At 24.9% G+C, this 18,952-nt stretch overlaps 2 protein-coding genes and 1 long non-coding RNA gene across 7 annotated transcripts in view; 1 reads left to right on the top strand and 2 right to left on the bottom strand.

The window, feature by feature from the left end:
• The window catches only part of LOC117168100 (heat shock 70 kDa protein cognate 5-like), a 33,590-nt gene extending 25,184 nt beyond the window's left edge, over positions 1-8,406 (bottom strand). Inside the window, exons 1-5 of the mRNA XM_033353477.1 lie at positions 8,144-8,406; positions 7,732-7,793; positions 3,764-3,909; positions 3,552-3,675; positions 442-750 (exon numbers count right to left, since the gene is read on the bottom strand). Of these exons, the coding sequence (XP_033209368.1) occupies positions 442-750; positions 3,552-3,675; positions 3,764-3,909; positions 7,732-7,793; positions 8,144-8,236 (734 nt within the window). The 5' untranslated portion in view covers positions 8,237-8,406. The remainder of the gene's footprint in view (positions 1-441; positions 751-3,551; positions 3,676-3,763; positions 3,910-7,731; positions 7,794-8,143) is intronic.
• A 36-nt stretch (positions 8,407-8,442) lies between these two features.
• LOC117168099 overlaps positions 8,443-18,952 on the top strand; it is a 63,009-nt gene continuing 52,499 nt past the window's right edge. For 2 of the 5 annotated variants that reach the window (XM_033353472.1, XM_033353471.1), the window contains exons 1-3: positions 8,443-8,651; positions 11,578-11,756; positions 18,286-18,437. In XM_033353472.1, the coding sequence (XP_033209363.1) occupies positions 8,629-8,651; positions 11,578-11,756; positions 18,286-18,437 (354 nt within the window). In that variant the 5' untranslated portion in view covers positions 8,443-8,628. Of the gene's footprint in view, positions 8,652-11,373; positions 11,478-11,577; positions 11,757-15,725; positions 15,876-18,285; positions 18,438-18,952 lie in introns of those variants that run through there. The other 3 variants (XM_033353474.1, XM_033353476.1, XM_033353475.1) reach the window with 3 other exon arrangements.
• On the bottom strand, positions 14,748-15,772 carry LOC117168101. The gene is made up of 2 exons (XR_004466458.1): positions 15,661-15,772; positions 14,748-14,988 (listed from the first exon to the last, which is right to left on the bottom strand). It is a non-coding gene; the product is annotated as an uncharacterized LOC117168101 (long non-coding RNA).

Below are 18,952 nucleotides of genomic sequence, written 5' to 3'. Positions count from 1 at the left end.
AGAATTTAAGGTGAATTCCAAAGAATAATGTCAAATCTCTTCAAATCTTAGAAGCCCTACACTTAAATAAATTCTTTAAAATCCACTAAAATATTATTAAATCCCGTGAAATTCTAGGAGACTGAAATTTCCTGAATCTTACTAAGTCCTGTAAAATCGTTCCATAGTTTCCAAAACAAAAAAAAGTCTTTATCCTAAAATATTTTAAACCCCTTGAAATCCCTTTAAATTAACGAAATTAATTAAAAAATACTTGGAATTTTTTTAAGTTCTCTGAAAAATTTCAAATTAGAAGCTCTTGAAATTGTCTTAAAAGTTTTTTTTTTTAAATACCCTAAAATATTTTTAAAAAGTCCTTTTAAGTTATTCAAATCTATTGAAAATTTTGAAGTCAGTCGAAAAACACCGTGTTTGCTGATATTGGTCTCCTATGAAATGTACATTTTGTCGTCAGTTTTATCCATTCCATAAGCGAGGGCAGCGGCAGTGGGTTCGTTGATGACTCTGAGAACATTGAGACCAGCAATTTGTCCAGCATCTTTCGTCGCTTGTCTCTGAGAGTCGTTGAAGTAAGCGGGCACGGTGACGACTGCATTTTTCACGGGGGTGTTTAGGTAACCTTCGGCAGTTTCTCTCATCTTCATCAGAACAAATGCACCGATTTGACTAGGGGAATACACTTTTCCGTCTCCTCCTTGAACCCAGGCATCTCCGTTCGATGCCTTTACAATTTTATAGGAAACCGTTTTCCTACAATTAAAATAAAACTTATTTAATTAATTAATTTAAAAAAAAATAGAGAATGTTCAGTCAGGGTTTATTAAACACAAATCAAGAAAAAAATTCCCTGACCATTCCAGCTATTTCGTAATATTCAGCATTTTATTTTATCAATCCACTCGAAATATGTATAAAGTCTCGGGAGTTTATTATAAGTAAGGTTTTTTTTAAGTTTTTAGAGATTCAATTGATGTGTTTAATTTATAAAGCTTTGTCATATTCTAAAACGTTTTAGTACCATCGACCATAAAAATAATACTACTAATGTAATCAATCATTTCTTGAATTAGTCCTTAAATTTCAAGAAATTGAATAATAATTCAAACAAATTTTTATTTCATCTTCTTATACTTAAAATTCAGTGTATATTTAGGTGAATTTGATATAGGTAATGTATTAAATTCAATTTAAACTATTCAGAATTCCTAAAATTTCAAGTAAAAAAGATAAATTTTCAATCAAATAGTTGAATTTTTAAATCAAAAAGATCAGTCTCCAACCAAAAATGGAATAGTTAATTTTAATAAATAATAAATAAATAAAAATTCCACTAAACTGATGAATCTTTCAATAGAATAATTAAATTTTCAATCAAGACGATTCATTTCTAACAGAAAAAGGCGAATTTTTAATTAAAAAATATGATTTTTCAACCAAAAATCGAATAATTAAATTTTAAGTAAAAAACAAGTCATGTTTAACCAAAGATATGAATTTTACACTCAAATAATAGAATGATTACGTTTTTAGTTTTAAAAAAACAACTAATTTTCAACCGAAAAAAATCTAATTTAAAAAAAGTTACATTTTCAAACAAAGTGATGAATTTTTAACTAAAATGATGAATCGTTAACTAGAATAGTTTCATCTGAAAGCTAAAGGATCAATTTTTAACTAAAACGATGAATTTTTTCATATAATAATTGAATTTTCAACCCAAGACGATTAATTTCTAAAAAAAACAACGAATTTTCAAATAAAATGTTAATTTTTAACCAAAATTTAAATAGTTATGTTTAGTTGAAAAATTTATGTTTAATCAAAGCGATGATTTTTCAACTAAAATAATGGAATATTCAATTGGAATAGTTACATTTTTAGTTAAAAAAATATTTTATTTAAAAAGAAAAAATAAATAAAAAAATAATGCGAAATAAAAAGTTAAAATTCCAAAAACAAAGTGATGAATTTTCAACTAAAATGATAAACCTTCAACTGGAATAGTTCAATTTAAAACCAAATAGTTGACTTTCCAACCAAGAAAATTAATTTTCTACCAAAAAATACGATTTTGCAATAAAATACATGAATTCTCAAACCAAATTTTCAAGCAAAAAAGATAAATTTTCAATCAAATAGTTGAATTTTGAACTAAAAAAGATCAGTCTTCAACCAAAAATGGAATACTTCAATTTTCAGTTAAAAACATTAATTTTCCACACAAAAAAAACAACAAATTCTTAATCCGAGTGGTCAATTTTCAACTAAAATGATGAATATTTAACTAAAATAATTTAATTTAAAAACAAATTAATTTTCAACTAAACTGTTGAATTTTTCAATACAATAATTGAATTTTCAATCAAGACGATTAATTTCTATCAGAAAAAGGCGATTTTTTAATTTAAAAATAACATTTTTCAACCAAAAATTGAATAATTAAATTTTAAGTAAAAAACAAGTAAAGTCTAACCAACTAATTTTCCACCGAAAAAAAAACTAATTTAAAAAAGTTACATTTTCAAACAAAGAGATGAATTTTCAACTAAAATTATGAATCTTTTATTATAATATTTGAATTTTCAATCCAAGAAGATTGATTTCTACAAAGAAAACGACGAATTTTCAATTTAAAAAGATAATTCTCAAACCAAAAATGGAATAGTTACATTTTCAGTTTAAAATATTAATGTTCAAAGAGATGAATTTTCCTCTAAAATTATGAATTTCCACCTAGAAAAGTTGAATTTTAAACACTTTCAGTTTAAAGAAAATAATTTTTTCAACAAAAAAAACTGATTAAAAAAAAAAGTTAAATTTCCCAAAACAAAGTGATGAATTTTGAATCACGAAGAATAATTTCTACCATAAGAAACGAATTTTACAAGTATTAAAGATACAAACAATATTTTTTAATAAATAATAGAAGTTTTAATTCTAATAGTTAAATTTTCAGTAAAAAAAATTCAGTTTCAGCTAAAGAGAAAACAAATATTCAACCAAATAGCTGATTTTTCAATCAAAAAATGAATTTCAAATTAAAATGACAAAATCTCCAACAGAAAAATTAATTTTTAACAAAAGTGTTTAAAGTTCAAGCAAGTCATTTAATTTTCTTCCTAGAAAAGATAAATTTTAATAGAAAAATGTATTTGATATTTTAACAAAAAAAGTTTTTAATTTGTGATGAAAAAAAGTCGAATTCAACCAAAAGAGACAACTTTTCAACATGAGTTGAATTTTCAAACGAAAAAGATTTTTCAGTCAACACAGAAAAAAATTACAAACAAAATCTTGAATTTTTAAGCAAGAAAATGAATTTTTTAACAAAAAATGGAACAGTTAAACATTCAGTTCAAAATATTAATCAGAAAAAAAAACAATTTTTCAAACAAAATAGTTAAATACAACAATATAAAGCTACTTTTACAAGTGCAGAATCATTATTCTCCAATTTTATATTGCAATTTAAAAAAAAATTAAACAGGCTCTCGAAAAAATTTCCTGGCGAGAAAAAGTTTAAAATAATAGTAATTATAACAACAACTTACATTTCCTTCTTTACTTCTGCATCTTCAAATTTACGACCAATGAGACGCTTCGTCGCGTAGAAAGTATTTGCCGAATTTGTTACCGCCTGACGTTTTGCTGGCATACCAACCAATCGTTCTCCATCTAAAAATGTATAAAGTACTCTAAATAAAAAAAAAAACTAACAAAAAGAGAAATAAAATTTTTGTTGTTCTTTTCATTAAGCACAAACCTTTGGTAAAAGCAACATAAGACGGGGTTGTTCTTGATCCTTCGGCATTTTCGATAACTTTTGGATGCTTGCTTTCCATACAAGCGACACACGAAAATGTAGTTCCCAGATCTATTCCGATAACAGCCCCCTTCACTCCTTCAGATCTATTTTTTTCAATAATAAACAAATAAATAAAAGAATTTTGGAAAAATTATTTCAAATTTTATCTCCAAGGGCACGTAATTTTAAAAACTGTTCGAATCTACAAAAAATAAATGCGATTTTTTGAACAAACAAATATTTTAAAGGTCCCGCAAACCCCATGAACTTTAACAAGTTATTCACATAAGAAAAAAAATATGTTTTTTTACATTTTATTCAGTATATGCAATATTATGTGAATCAAGTTGAAACACAACATTTCTCTTCACAGTTAGCTATACTCTATAGATAAAATAATCATTTTTTAAATATCGCCCGTAAGTCTGTTTTATAGGGTCCCAAAAAAACCCGTGAGTAAAAAATTAAATAGAAAAGAATTATAATAAATGAATGAATTAGAATAGAATTAGAAAGTCACGGTGTTAAATTTAACAGAATTAAATTAAACAGAAATAATTGTGTAAACCACTAATCATTTTTTATAATAATATTCTCTTAGAATAATCCTAAGAAGTTGCATTTATTCTAAAATTTTGCACTTTTTCGCCACTTTTCGATTACAGTGCGGTGATAATTAATTCAAGTGAACACCCATAATTGCTTAAACAATTTATTATTATATTAAATAACATTCTCTTTGAATAATGCTAGGAAGTTGCGGTTTTTCCTGGAATATTCAACTTTTTGTCAACTTTTCACTTCAAGTAAGGTATTAATTAATGCAATTTAACAACCACAATAGTTTTTTCTCTGCTATCTTAAACTTTTTGTACTATTTTTACTTTGGGAAAAGTAATAATTAATTAATTTTAATCAATATAATTGTTTAAACAAATTATTATTGTTCATAACTATCTTCTCCTATATTAATGCTAGATTAGCTGCGGGTTTTCTGAAATTTTTTAACTTTTTGTTCGCTTGTCACTTACAGCAAGGTACTAATCAATGCAATTTAAGAAAAATAATTGTTTAAGTAATTTATTATTGTTCATAAATATATTTTAAATATCTGTTTTATTTCATTAAAATATATTCACAAAAAGAAGAGATGGATTAAAAATAATTCTCTTCGATATATATTTATTATTAATTTGTTCATGACTAAAAATTAAGAATTATCTAAGAGAAGATAACTATAAACAATAATAAATTGTTTAAACAATTAAGTTTGGTAACTTGCATGAATTATTGCCTCACTAAGTAGAAAGTGGACAAAAAGTTTTAAATTTCGGTAAAAACTGTAACTATTTAGGGGCCCTGAAACATTTTTCAGTCGTCAATAAAGCCATTGAATGACATGAAAAAAGTTTGACTTTTAAGCCAACCAATTTAACCAATTAGTTGAATTTTCAACTGAGAAGATTAATTTTAAAAAACAAAGAAGAATTTTCAACAAAATTCATGAGTTTTCAACCAAATATTTGAGTTTTGAAACTAAAAAAGATCAATTATCAACCAAAAATGGAATAGTTGTATTTTCATTTGAAAAAATAATGTTTTATCAACATAAACTAATTATCGCAGATTGGAGATAACACATTTTTTCCACGTATTATGTGCTCGTAAAACTTTAAACGCGTTTTTCTCGGAACCACTTTTTTCAAACTGGGAGGACACGTATTAATTGACCATATGGAAGTATCGATTCATTTCTTAAAAAGTGTAATATTTGTACAAAACTTGATTTAAAAAAACCTACGTTAGTATATAGATTATAAAATTTTTTGGTTTTCGTTTCAGATTTTATACTTTTCGAGAAAACCGTCCTCCCGTGAAGGGCTTTTAAAAAAATACGATTTTCAAAACGGGCTCTGTCGCCGCCATATAGTATCAAAATTAAAATTAATAAAGATTTTTCATACTTTAATATATATCAAACAAACCCACTAAAAATTATTTGTTGTTAAAAATTTTGTATTACTTTTTTCATACACAAAAAATAAAAAGTCAAAGTTAAGCTTTTTTCTGTCGCTAGAGTGGTGTTACCTCTTAAACTTTTTACCAAATTGTTGAAGAGGACAAAAAGACGAATTTTCTACATATAAGTTAAATCTTCAACCAGGTAGTGAAATTTTCAGTTAAAAAAATTAATTTTTAACAACCAAAAACTAATTTTTAACAACAGAAAAACTAATTTTTATGATAGAATACATTTCTTTAAAAAACACGATTTTTAAAAAGAAAATGGATGAATGTTCCACAAATAGTTGAATTAAAAATTTTTTTTAAATCAATTTTTAATCAGTTAAAAAATTCATTTTCAATAAAAAGAATACCAATTTTCTACAAGACTGTCGAATTATCAAACCAAAGAAATGAATTATTTACAAAAAAAAGTTGCATTTTCAACCATAAAATTACATTTTTAACCAAAAAAATTTATTTTCTACAAAGAAAATACGAATCTTCAGCCAAATAAATATATTTTCTACCAAATTGCTGGATTTTCATTTTTCAACCAAGAAGAGTAATATTCTACCAGAAAAGGCGAATAAAAAAAATATATACATACAATTTTTAACTAAATTGTTAAAATTTTCTATCAAAAAGACAAATTTTAAGCAAAATACATCAATTTTCAACCAATAGTATTAGTTTATATCAATAAGAACGAATTTTTAACAAAATGCATGCACTTTTAACCAAATAATTACATTTTTAACTAAAAAAGATAAATTTTCGACAAACAATTGGCTTTCAACGGACCCGGTTTATTTTTTAAACACAAAGTTGCATTTTTAACTAAAAAAGAGTCAATTTCGACAAAAGGAGAGAAATTTTCGAATAGAAGGTCAAAAGGACAGAACAATTTTCGACAGCTTTAACCAAAAAATATAAATTCCTAAGCTGAAATTTATTAGCATACATTTTAACAAAAAATAATGGTCTTTCAATGTGAATTTTCAATTTAGTTCTTATTTAGTTGAAAAACGAGAAAAGGGAAAAGACTGTGAAGCCTGCGACAAATAAGAAATTTTTAAGTTCATTTTTTAATATTATTAAAATATTTGACTCGTTAACGGGACTTTTGGCTTGGAAAATAACAGCCGACAAAGAGCGGTTTAAAATTAAATCTAAGTAATATTTGCTTCGGATCATTATTTAAAATATCGAAATTTAATGAAATTTCAACCCAGGAGATAAATTTTCAATAAAAAATTAATTTCCAATCAAAAAGATTATTTCTTAACAAAATATATTAATTTTCAACAAAATTGAGAATTTTTAAAGAAATTTTCAATTTAATAGTTAAAATTTAAACCAAGTGATGTGCTATTTTAAAAATAAATGTTCATTTGTATTCTATGGATAATTCTGAAGACGAATGTTGAGTTTTAACTCAATTCACCATCTATTGACGATTCTGAACATAATTAACAAAAACGTGTTTTTTATGGGGAATAGGGTCAAACTTCATGGGGCTTGAGAAACCACTAAATATAATTTTATTTAAAAAAAACGCATTTATTTTTTTGTAGATTCGAACAAATTTGGGCGCAATATCCATAAAACTTCGAGATAAAAAATTCCAATGCATTTTTGGACCACCCTAGAGAGTGAACTCTCAGGTTACGTAACATGCAAAATGGATTTTCTGGAGAATAATTTAGATTAGTCGTCAATTTTAACAAATTTTGTAATTGCAGCATGATGTAATTTGTTTTTAAAATCTCATGTGCTATTTTATATTTAAGTGGCCAGAATCATATTTAAAAAATATCAAAAAGTAACTAAATTTGTTTGTTCTTTTTAAAAATTTGATGGAAGACCTTGAATTATAACCTAAAAATTAAGTAATATTTGAGGATAACATTATTACTTACTTGTATCGGTACTGATTAAGTTCGGCATTTCTTTGAGGTAAAGCGACCATCGGAGCAATGCCCTAAAGATACCAATAAAATTGATTATTTCAACTATTTCAGAACAAAACGAAAACTCTCGAAAAAATTGGAGCATTAAAAATGAAGTTTCACCAAAATTGTTATTTTTTCTTGACAAAAAAAAAGACCAAAATATCCCTTCAAAAACGCAAAAATTGTATAAATTTCGGAGAGGCACGTGCCGATAATCTACGAAATTTTGAATCTAAATATATAATATAACGATAATTAAAGTTCATGAAGTATCTGGAATGGTTTTGAATTCCGAAACAATAAACAACTATTTTTTAGACACCATGAAAATGAAATTTCAGTCAGAAGATCAATCCAAGCGGCGTATGATTCGCATTACATTTTTTAGGATGGTGCTGAAATGTCGTCTCCTGGCGATGTCGGAAGTGACACCGGTACATCCTCGGGAAAGAAGTCTCGCAGCGGAAAGCATTTTGGTAAATTGTCACAGAATTTCGTTACAAACACTTATCCAAATATAAAAATTACAACTGCACTATTTTACAAAGCTTCGCGTTCACTCGCCCTCCAAACTCGGGCTACTCGACGTCCACGTGCAAATGATGCAAGAAGAAAAGAAAAGGAAATTCGGCTGTTTCGACAAGTTCGAAAATAATTCATTAGGGGGCGTGAGTGAGCCTGGAAAGTGGAAACACACACGGCGTAGAAAAATTGGAAAATTTCTCAAATGCCGAAAACTAAAAAAATATATAATTAAATATGTACATTGTACATATTTTAGGTATTAATAATGATTTTTCGACTGATAGAAAGAGTGCATTGAAAGCCCTGGGAAACATGCTGAAAGTAGTGTGATGACAAAGAATGTGCTTTTTATTTGAATTTAGGTAGGTTATGTTATTCTATTATTGTGTCTGTTATATTCACGTGAGCTTTTCTTTCAAATAATTTGATGTTTTTTGCAATTTATATTTTATTCGAGTGGCCGCTGGACCGGAAACCGGGAAATTTCGGGGATTTAAAAAAATTTATTAATAGGTAAAAATGTCGAAGAACCATTTATATTTATTTGTTGAAATTTTTTGAACACTAGTTCTAATCGCGCTAAAATTAGATTCTGAAAAAACGGAGTCCTGATTTTTTATCGCTGTCCTGTTTTTGGGCTATATCCTGCTTTTTCATGCCTGAAAACGAAAATTTTGTTCTAAATTTCAAATTAAAAAACTTGAAATGTGTTTTTTATTTGATTATTTATTTTACGATATTTATTTTTTTTATCTAACATTCATTTTTTTTTTAAATTTAACTGTTTTGTTGCAAAATTCGTTTTCTGTTGTCAAATAATAATTTTTCAACTTAGCATATAATAACTGTTCCATTTTTTGTTCAAAATTTATTATTTTTCATTGAAAATTAATCTATTCTGTTTAAAAAATTGATCAGTATGGTCGAAAATTTAAATATTTAATTCAAAATTATTATTTTTTATTAAAGATTCCTCATTATATTTTAAAATTCATTTCTTTAGGTACTAATTCAATTATTTGGTGTAAAATTCATGTATTTTGTTAAAAATTCGCCTTTTTTATAGAAAATTAATTTGTCTGGTGGAAAATATTCTTTTTGTTATTTTTTAAATTTTCTCTTTTTGATTTGATAATTCGTTTATTTTTTTTGAAAATTCTTTTCTTTGTTTAAAAGTTTAACTGTTTTATTGAAAAATTCTATTTGTATTTATAAAAAAATTAATTTTTTTAACTGAACATAACCATTTATAGTTGAAAATTTATATTTTTTCATTGAAAATTCATGTATTTTGTTGAAAATTCGTCGTTTTACTAGAAAATTAATCTTTTTGGTTGAGAATTCAACTATTTAGTTCAAAAGTAATTTTTTTATTAAAGATTCATCATTATACTTGAAATTCCATTTCTTTGGTACTAAACTGAAATATTTCATTGAAAATCCTCTTTTTTTTGTTGTTAAAAATTAGTTTTTGAACCGAAAATTCAACAACTTCGTATTTGGTTGAAAGTTAATCTTCTTCAGTTACAAACTTAACTATTTTTTGTAAAATTCATGTGTTTTGTTGAAAATTTCGCTTTGTTGCTAGAAAATTAATCTTTTTGACGGAAAATTATCATTTTTAATTTAACTACTTACTTAAAAATGAAACCACTTTTTAAAAAAAGTATTATTTTGTTGTATGATTAACCATTTTAATTCAAAAACGTTTTTTGTAATGAAAATTTAACTATTTTGTTAAAAATGGTTTTTTTTTTGAATAATCAGAGAATCACACAATTTTTTAACGTCTTTACAGACTAGATGGGGCTATGAATTTAAATTTCTTTAAATTGAATTTTTTTCTGAAAAAAATGTTCTCTTTTCGCTCCGCTGGGAATCGAACCACAGAACTTTCGATTGCCGGTCGGGTGTTTTCCCGTTAAGCAGCTAGAGAAATCGAAAGAAGAATCCTGAAAAAAAAACCCCTGAAGATGATGTTTTTTTCAGAAAAAATTTAATTTAATTTCTTTTTTCAAACAAAATTTAATTTCTGTTTTCAGAACAAATTTAATTTGAACAAATTTTTATTATTTTGTTGAAAATTCCTTTTTGTTTTGTTCTAAAAAATTAATATTTTAACTAAACATATAACTATTCTATTTTTGGTTGAAAATTTATCTCTTTTCTTTAAAAATTCGTTTATTTTAGTAGAAAAATAATCTTTTAGTAGAAAATTCAACTATTTAGTTCAAAATTCACGTTTTCTTTTAAAAATTTATTAGTTTTTGAAAATTTATCTTATTTTGTTGAAAATTAATTTCTTTGGTTAAAAATTTAACTATTTTGTTGAATTTTTTTCTATATGTTGGAAAATCAATTTTTTAACTGAACATCTAACCATTCTATCTTTGGTTGAAAATTTGTCTCTTTTTGGTAAAAATTCTTGTATTTTGGTAGAACATTTATCTTTTTGCTCAAAAATTCATTATTACGCTAGGAAATTCGTTTCTTTAGTTTAAAATGTAACTATTTTTTTTAATTCATCTTATTTTGTTAAAAATTCATGAATATCTTTAAAAACTAATTTCTTTCTTTACAAATTTAAAAATTTGGTTGGCATTTTTTTATATGTTACAACAAATTTTTTTTTAACTGAACACATAACCATTCCATTTTTTTAAAGTTATCTTTTTGCATTGAAAATTTAGGTTCTTTGTTGAAAAGTCTTCTATTTCGGGAAAAAATTATCTTTTTGGTGAAAAATTCAACTATTTAGTTCAAAATTATTTTTAAAAATGAAATATTCATTATTATGCTTGAAAATTAATTTCTTTACTTAAAAATTTTACCATTTTCTTGAAAATTGATCCTATTTCGTTGAAAGTTCATACTTTTTGTTAAAAATTCTTTTTATTCGTTCTTGAATATTTATCTTGTTTAGTTGAAAATTCAACGATGTGATGAAAAATTCGTCGTTTGTCATAGAATATTAATCTTCCTGGTGTCAAAATTAATTTGGTCGTTTTGACCTCTAAGGTTTGAATAAAGTAAACACCGTAATTTCTATCTAATAAATTTGTTGATACTAGAGAAATTATTTGAATTAACTATGGTGTTTTGAAAAATAATCTTGGAATTTATGTGAGATCTTTTCATGCCAATCTATGACCTGTTATAAATCATTGTTTTACGATGACTCGCTACAGGTAATATAAAGTTTTCAAATTTTTTAAAATGGTTTTATGCCATGATGCTTTTTCATGAAATTTACTTCATTCATCTGTTGATATTTATTTACATCTAAAGGCGGAATATCGGTCGAAAATCTAAGAAAGCTAAAAGTGCAATCAAATTTCGTAAAAAAAGTTCTTTGTCTCACACGAATGTTGATAGCAGTACAAAGCCGGTAAATCACCATAGCAATATTGGAGATAAGAATCAAGACGTTTACGAAAAAGCTATAGGAAGGACAGAAGAAGAGCTTGGTAATTTAATTATTTATTTATTTTTGCATAGTTAATGATTTTAAACATTTTTTCGCCATTAAATTTGCTTCTTTAATATTATAATCGTCAAATTTGGAAGCTTTCAGCTTTATTATTTTTATAAATTATTTAGTTATTTTTTCACTCTTTTAATTAGGATTATTTTTAAAAACCCTTCTCGGAAGTAAAAATATAGATAGATCTATTTGAATAATTTTGAATCTTGATTGTTAAAGATTCATAATTTTATTTAAAAATTCGATTTTTTTATAGAAAATTCATAACATTATTTTTCTAACTGAACATGTATCTTTTATTTTCGGTTGAAAAATGATCTTTTTTGGAAACTCGTCTTTTTGGGTGGAAAACTAATCTTCTTGCTTCGAAATTTACTTTTTTTAAGATAAAAATACAACTGTTTCGTTGAAAATTATTTTTTGTTGAAAATTAATCTTTCTTGGTTGGGAATTGAACTGTTTTTTCACTCAAAATAACAATTTTTTTTATTGAAACACTTTGGATGAAAATTAGAATCATTCGTTGAAAATTGAACCACTTTCTTAAAAAATAATTTTTGTTTTGCAAGATTTGTGATTTAGTTGAAAATTAATTTTTTAACTGTAAATTTAACTATACGAGGTAAAGATTAATTATTTTCGTTGACATATTTTTTACTAAATTGTATTAAATGTCGCATACAGTTATTTTTTTAATTAAAAAAATATATTTTTATTTATATGATTATGATGAACTAACATCGCGAGCTAAAAAATTTTTTTTACATACTTGGTTCTTTATTTCATCTTTTTTGCAGAGTATTAATATTCTTGTTTAAAAATTTAATTATTTCGTTGAAAATTCATATTTTTTGCTATAAAATTAATCTTATTACCCGAAAAAAACTATTTGGTTTTAGGTTGAATTTTTTTTCTTAAAGATTCTCCATTGAAGTTAAAAGAATTCATTTGCTTTAAAATTCAACTATTTTTTTTGTCAAAAATGAATTTTTTCAACTTATTATAACTATACCATTTTTGGTTGTGAATTGATATTTTTTTGTTGAAAATTCTTGAATTTTATTAAAAATTGTTTTTCACGCACGTTTTTAATTTTCTCAAAATTTAAATTATTTTTGAATCTTTTCAAAAGTTCTTGAATTTCAAAATATGTTTTTAAATAATTCAAAGCAGTAACGTTTATAACATTTTTGTTTTGTCTTGAAACTTTTCAAAATCTTAAAAAAACTTAAAACTTGCATTTCAAAAATTGTAAAATTTGCCTTAAAATCTTCTAGATTTTTTTTTACAATGTTTTACATCTTTTTTAATGTTTTAAAATCTGTTTGCATATTATCTTCAAATATATTTTGATAAATAAAATTTTTCCAGAAATCTCCAGAATTTTTTTTATTCACTTAAAATCTTTAGAAAATCTTAAAAAACTTCAAATTTTTTTTGTTTATAATCTTTAAAAAATCTACATTTTGTTTCAACTTTTCTGAAATATTTTTAAGTCTAATATTATTTTTTGTAAATAATTTTGTAAAAAATTGTGTAATCTTGTAAAATTTGAAAAATTATGCTGCCAAATCTTCTGCGCTCATTTCCGAAATTGCAGGGAATAAAATTTGAAATGTTTGAATGGCTCTTTAAATATTTTTTTTTCAATTAATTTTTCCAAATGTAGGATAAATTAAAATTTTTCCTAGAATCATACAAAAATATTTTGTTTAAACTATTCAAAATCCTTAAATTCCTTCGAAATATAAATTCTTTACGAAAACTTTGTAGTTGATATTTCATTCCAAAAAGATTTTAATTTTGTATCAGAAAAAGTTGAGTTCATATACAAGAAAACCAATTTTCAACAAAATAGTTGGTTTTCAACCGAGAAGATTATTTTCCTGCAAAAAAGTATAATTTTAATCAAAATGATTACATTTTCAACCAAAGAGATTAATTTTGAACTAAACTGTTAACCAAATAGTTGAATTTTGAAAAAAATAAAATAAACTTTTAACGAAAAATATTTGTAATTTTTAAATAAAAAAGAGTTAAATTCATCCAAAAAGTCTAATTTTCAAGAAAATAATTGAATCTTTAACAAAAAAAAGATTTCAATTTTAAACAAAATGTTTGCAGTCTTGATAAAAAAGATTAAAATTTCTACCGAAAGAAATGAACTTTACATTAAAAAATAAGTATTTTCAACAAAATTGTTGAATTTGCAATCAAAAAAGATTTTTCAATCGAGAATAAAAAATATTTGAAAGAAATTATAATTTGAAGGAAAAAAACATTTTTAATACTTTTAATATTTTTATTATTTTTAAAAATCCTTAATATCTTATAATATGACTCGAGTCTCCAATTATTCCTAAAATTGTTTAAAAGTCTTTTGGAATCATTTTTGACAATGTTTTAAATTTCTTACAATATTTTAAAACGCCTTTAAACATTCTCTTTAAATTAATTTAAAAGAATAAAGAATTGCTTTAAATATTCCCAGAAATCTTGAAAAATTTCAAAACAAATTATTGTTACTTAGATTAATTTTCTTCATATTTTTCAGATTCCTTTCAAATATTCTTTTATAATAAATGTTATAAATAAAAATGATGACAAATTTACCGAACAATCGTAAGAAAATGTTTTTTTATCCTCTTAAAAACTTTCTAAATTCCTACAAAGCTTCTAAACTTTCTGTTTCAAATATTCCAAAATCTATATTTTGTTTCAGATAAAATTATTTTTGTTTTCAGTCAAAACTTCGGGCTACACATTAAACTTATTAAAATTTTTTCTTAAATTTTGTGATCTTGCAAAATTGAAAGATTTAGTTTGAAGAACTTCTACGTTCTTTTCCGAAATTTTATGAAATTATTTGAAATGTTTTAAAATATTTTCTTTAAATTAATTGTTTTTTTAATTAATTTAAATTTCCCCTGGAATCTTAATGAAAAAAATCATTATCTTAAAATCTTCAAAATCCTTAAATTTTCAAATAATTTATTTCAATATTTTCAAAAATTTACATTTTGTTTAAAATTTGTCGGCGCCGAAAATGTTCTTTAATGTTACCTACAGGCTATTTGCGATTGTAAATCACTTTTCGACTTTTTGAAGTTGAACATAGATGTTGCTGGGTATAGGCATATTTTTAAAAATCCCGCAACTCCGCTTAGCCTCAGACCCTGCTTCCGGCTTGTCTCAGTGGCGTAACCATGCATGGGCTAATAAAATTAAATATTAAAAAAAAATTATTTATGTTCGCATAAAACTCGTAAAATTATAATAAACTATTAATTATAAACCTGAAATAAAAATATAATACCACTCATAGCATGATTACTGTTCTCTGAAAAATATTTTTTTTGTGAAAGAGGAGGGGCGGGTCGAGTTATGACGTAAGGTCAAAAGGAGGTCGTAGAGCAGGGATACCAATGGAAAAATACCTAAATGAAAAACTTTTGCAACATCCAAGAACGCAAAAGTTGTTGGCATCACTTTTTTATTTCCCTCTCCAGTCCCGAACCCCCACCAGGTCAAATGGTTTCAATCGAAATATTGATTGAATCGAAAAATAAACATGGAATTGATTTTTTTTCAGATAAATAAAATTAATTTAAGAATTAATTTTTTCATTTTTGTTCAAACTTTAGTTTATATTTAATTAAAAAAAAAATTATTCAGGACAGTTTTGCTCCCTTTCAGCCATTTTAGATCAAACAAAAAAAATGTATTGAGGCTTAAACCATATTTTCGGATATTTATACTTTCAATTCAGTGCAATAAGTTCATTTGGTACACATTTTTTGTCAAATTTTTTTTCGACTTTTCGTATGAGTATATATATTATATATATATTATAATATGAGTTTAATATTTTGAGGTTAGGTTTTTACCCAACATTTCAGAATGGTGGAGCCGGTGTCGCCATCTTGTTCTAAATGCACAATAATGCAGGCGTAGCGGTAGCGGTAGCGGATATACGTTACGTGCTCTGCCGTTTGTCGAGATTAAAATACGAGTGCCGTTTTTTTTTCATTTAATTCAGTGTTCCATTAAAATTGTGCTAATAATAGTGATAAACCGCCGTTCTATTGAGTCTCCTGAGCAGGTAAGATGGTCTAAAGGATCGAGTGTTGGAGGGAAAAGTTAAATTTATTTACTAGTCTTTTCAGCAGTAATTCCTATTTTCACAGTGCGATTTTAAAAAGGGAAATTTAAAATATACCATTCTGGATTAGACATTTTTATTACTCTATTTCATAAAGACCGGCACGAAAATGTAAATGTAAAATAACAAATGGCTTCGTTTTTGTGCGCGTGTTGTCTACCATACAAAAGTACACGTATGCATTGGCGTATTCGCGACAACCTTAATTTTGAGGTTAAGTTTAATTTTCTACTTTTTGGAAAAATTTCGATTAATTATTTTAGAATTATTTGAAACGTTTTTAGATAATTGCCCTATTTTAGAGAATTAACACGACAGGAATATAAAATTTTTTAAATATCCAACCGGAAAGAAGGTCTAATTTGAAGATTTTAATAAGGTATGTTTGACGGGTTGCCTGCTTTCTGACTGGCCCTGAAATGGCGCAGCCGTAAGCCTTTAAAAACCGAAATTAACTTTTGTGCATTTAGTGAAATTAATATTCATACTCGTTGCTTAGAAATAATATTTTATTGTTTTTGATCAATACGGAACTATTTACAAATTTTATGGGGAAATTGTATTGATTTTGACTTTTCCAAATTGTCAAAATTGTCACTAAAAGTTGCTTTTTCCTTCAGGCAGGAAAGTTTAATATATATTTTATTTTGAAAAGTCAAATTTTATTATAAATTATTGATAAGTAATTTATTTCCATTCATTCGAATTCTCCTTAGGTTAGAAAAAATCAAGTAGATGAAAGACAATTTAAGAAATATTTTTTTATTTTAACACTTTTCTGCTGCAAATTTAGGATTAGTTCATCTAATTATATATTTTTAATATATAATTTTCGAGTATACTGTAAATAAAAATCAGTCATTTCTACTGAAAAAACAGTCGTTTTAACAGACGAATCAGCCATTTTAATGGGCTGAATTAGTCACTTAAAATTACTGATCTTCTGGCAATAATGACTAATTAGTGTCTTATAATAAAATAGCAAAATTATTTCTAAATGAAAGTTCGTCATTAAATCCTCACATATCAATAAATTATTAAAATTGACCATACATGATTGATTAACACATTAAAAGTTACAGTTTAGATTAATTTTTTTCTTCGTTTTTGGGTTAACATTTATGGGTAAACATTTATCACTTTAGTTAAAAACTTATTTCTATGATCTAAAATGTAACTATTCTTGTGAAAATAATTTTTTTTATGTGTAAATTTAACTATTATATATTTTTTTGTTTTGTTAAAAATGTAGCTTTTTTATTTGAAAATTCCACCATTTGATGGAATTACATTTTTTTAAAAATTTGTTTCTATTAGTAGAAAATAAATCATTTTGACTAATGATGATTTTTTTTTAGTTAATTTAAAGGGTTTTCTATTTAAAATAATAATCTTTTTCGACGAAATATCAACTAAAACCTTTTTTGTTGAGAATTCATCTTGTTTTATTGAAAATTTCACTGCTTGGTTCAAAATCCTTTTATTTTGGTTAATGATTCATCATTTTAGTTTAATATTCATCTGTTTGGTTGAAAATTGAACTTTTTTTTTGAGAATTCGTTGTTTTTGTTTAAAATTAATTTTATTTAATGAAAATCTAACTATTCTATGCTTGGTTGAAAATTAGTTTTTTTTTTCTAGAAACTTAATCTTTTTGGCGGAAAATTGTTATTTTTTGTTGTTGAAATTCAACTGCTTGGTTAAAAGTCGTTAAAAATTAATTCTTTTTATTAATGAATAATCATTCGTATTGAAAATTAATTTGTTTGATGGATAATTTAACTATTTGGTGGAAAATTATTCTTTTTTTTATTGCCTTTTATTTTGGTTCAAAATGATTTTTTTTTAAGTTAAAAATTCAACTTTTTTGGTATACTGTAATTAATCTTCTGGGCGAAAAGTTAATTTTTTTAATTGATCTATGTACTTGGTTTAAAGCTGAACTGCTTGATTAAAAATTCTCTATTTTGCTTTGTAAATTCTCTTTTTGGTTAAAAATTAATCTGTTTGGTTGAAAATTCAACTATTATTTTGAAGATTCGATTATTTTAGTTGAATTCTTTTTACGTTAAACTCAACTTTTTGGTTGAAAATTCAATCTTCATGGTAGATTTTTTGTTTTGTTTCTTAATTCAACTGCTTGTTTAAAATATGAACTGCTTTGTTAAAAATTCAATTTTTTTATTAATTTATCGTTTATTTTAGTAGAAAATTCGTCTGTTTTGTTGAAAATTTAACTACTTTGTTAAAAACTATTTTTTTATTTGTTGAAAATTTGTCTTTTTTAGTAAAAATGAATCTTATGGGTTGAAAATTTGTCTGAAAATGACTGATTCATATTTTTTTGCAGGGTCTCAGACTATGTCAAAGTCACGATTAATAACTAGATCGGTGACCAGGGTTCGGCCAGCAGAGATGACGCTAAATTTGGAATGTGTGGAGGAGCCACTGAGCGATGCTCAGTTGACTTTCAGGTCAAAATATAAAGAAAACTTTGAGAAGGTAAATTTCTATAACATTATTTTTATAACTGAAACACAATATGTCACTGAAGTTTGGATTTTTTTTAAACGAAAATGTATAATTTTTTTTTAATTATTTCAATTAATTTTCTGTTGTATCGGAAGACTGCATTTTATCCACCTACGCACCCTGAAATACATAGGGATTATTTTTGGTTGAAAATTTATTTTCTCTTTCTTTTTTCAGTTTTTATTTTTCTCTCTAATGAGCCGAAGTTTTGGAAGTCTTTTTCATGCTTTTTGAGCATAAACAATTTTTTCATGATGAAACGAATTTCTGTTAGATGTTAAATTGAAAATTTATCTTTTTCTTTTTTTTTATATAAAATTTGAACTATTTGGCTGAAAATTGACTTTTTTACTTAAGATTCCATTATTTTTTTGAAAATTTGTGTAATGTGTTCTTCTTTTTTCTAAAAATTTGAACTATCCTAGTTGAAGATTCATCTTCTTAGTTGAAAATTTACATGTTTTGTTGAAAATTAATTTCTTCAA

Source organism: Belonocnema kinseyi, chromosome 2, assembly GCF_010883055.1.
Source record: "Belonocnema kinseyi isolate 2016_QV_RU_SX_M_011 chromosome 2, B_treatae_v1, whole genome shotgun sequence".
Classification (NCBI taxonomy): domain Eukaryota; kingdom Metazoa; phylum Arthropoda; class Insecta; order Hymenoptera; family Cynipidae; genus Belonocnema; species Belonocnema kinseyi.
Note: the sequence above shows the minus strand (reverse complement) of the source record. Positions and strands in the feature narration are given on the sequence as shown.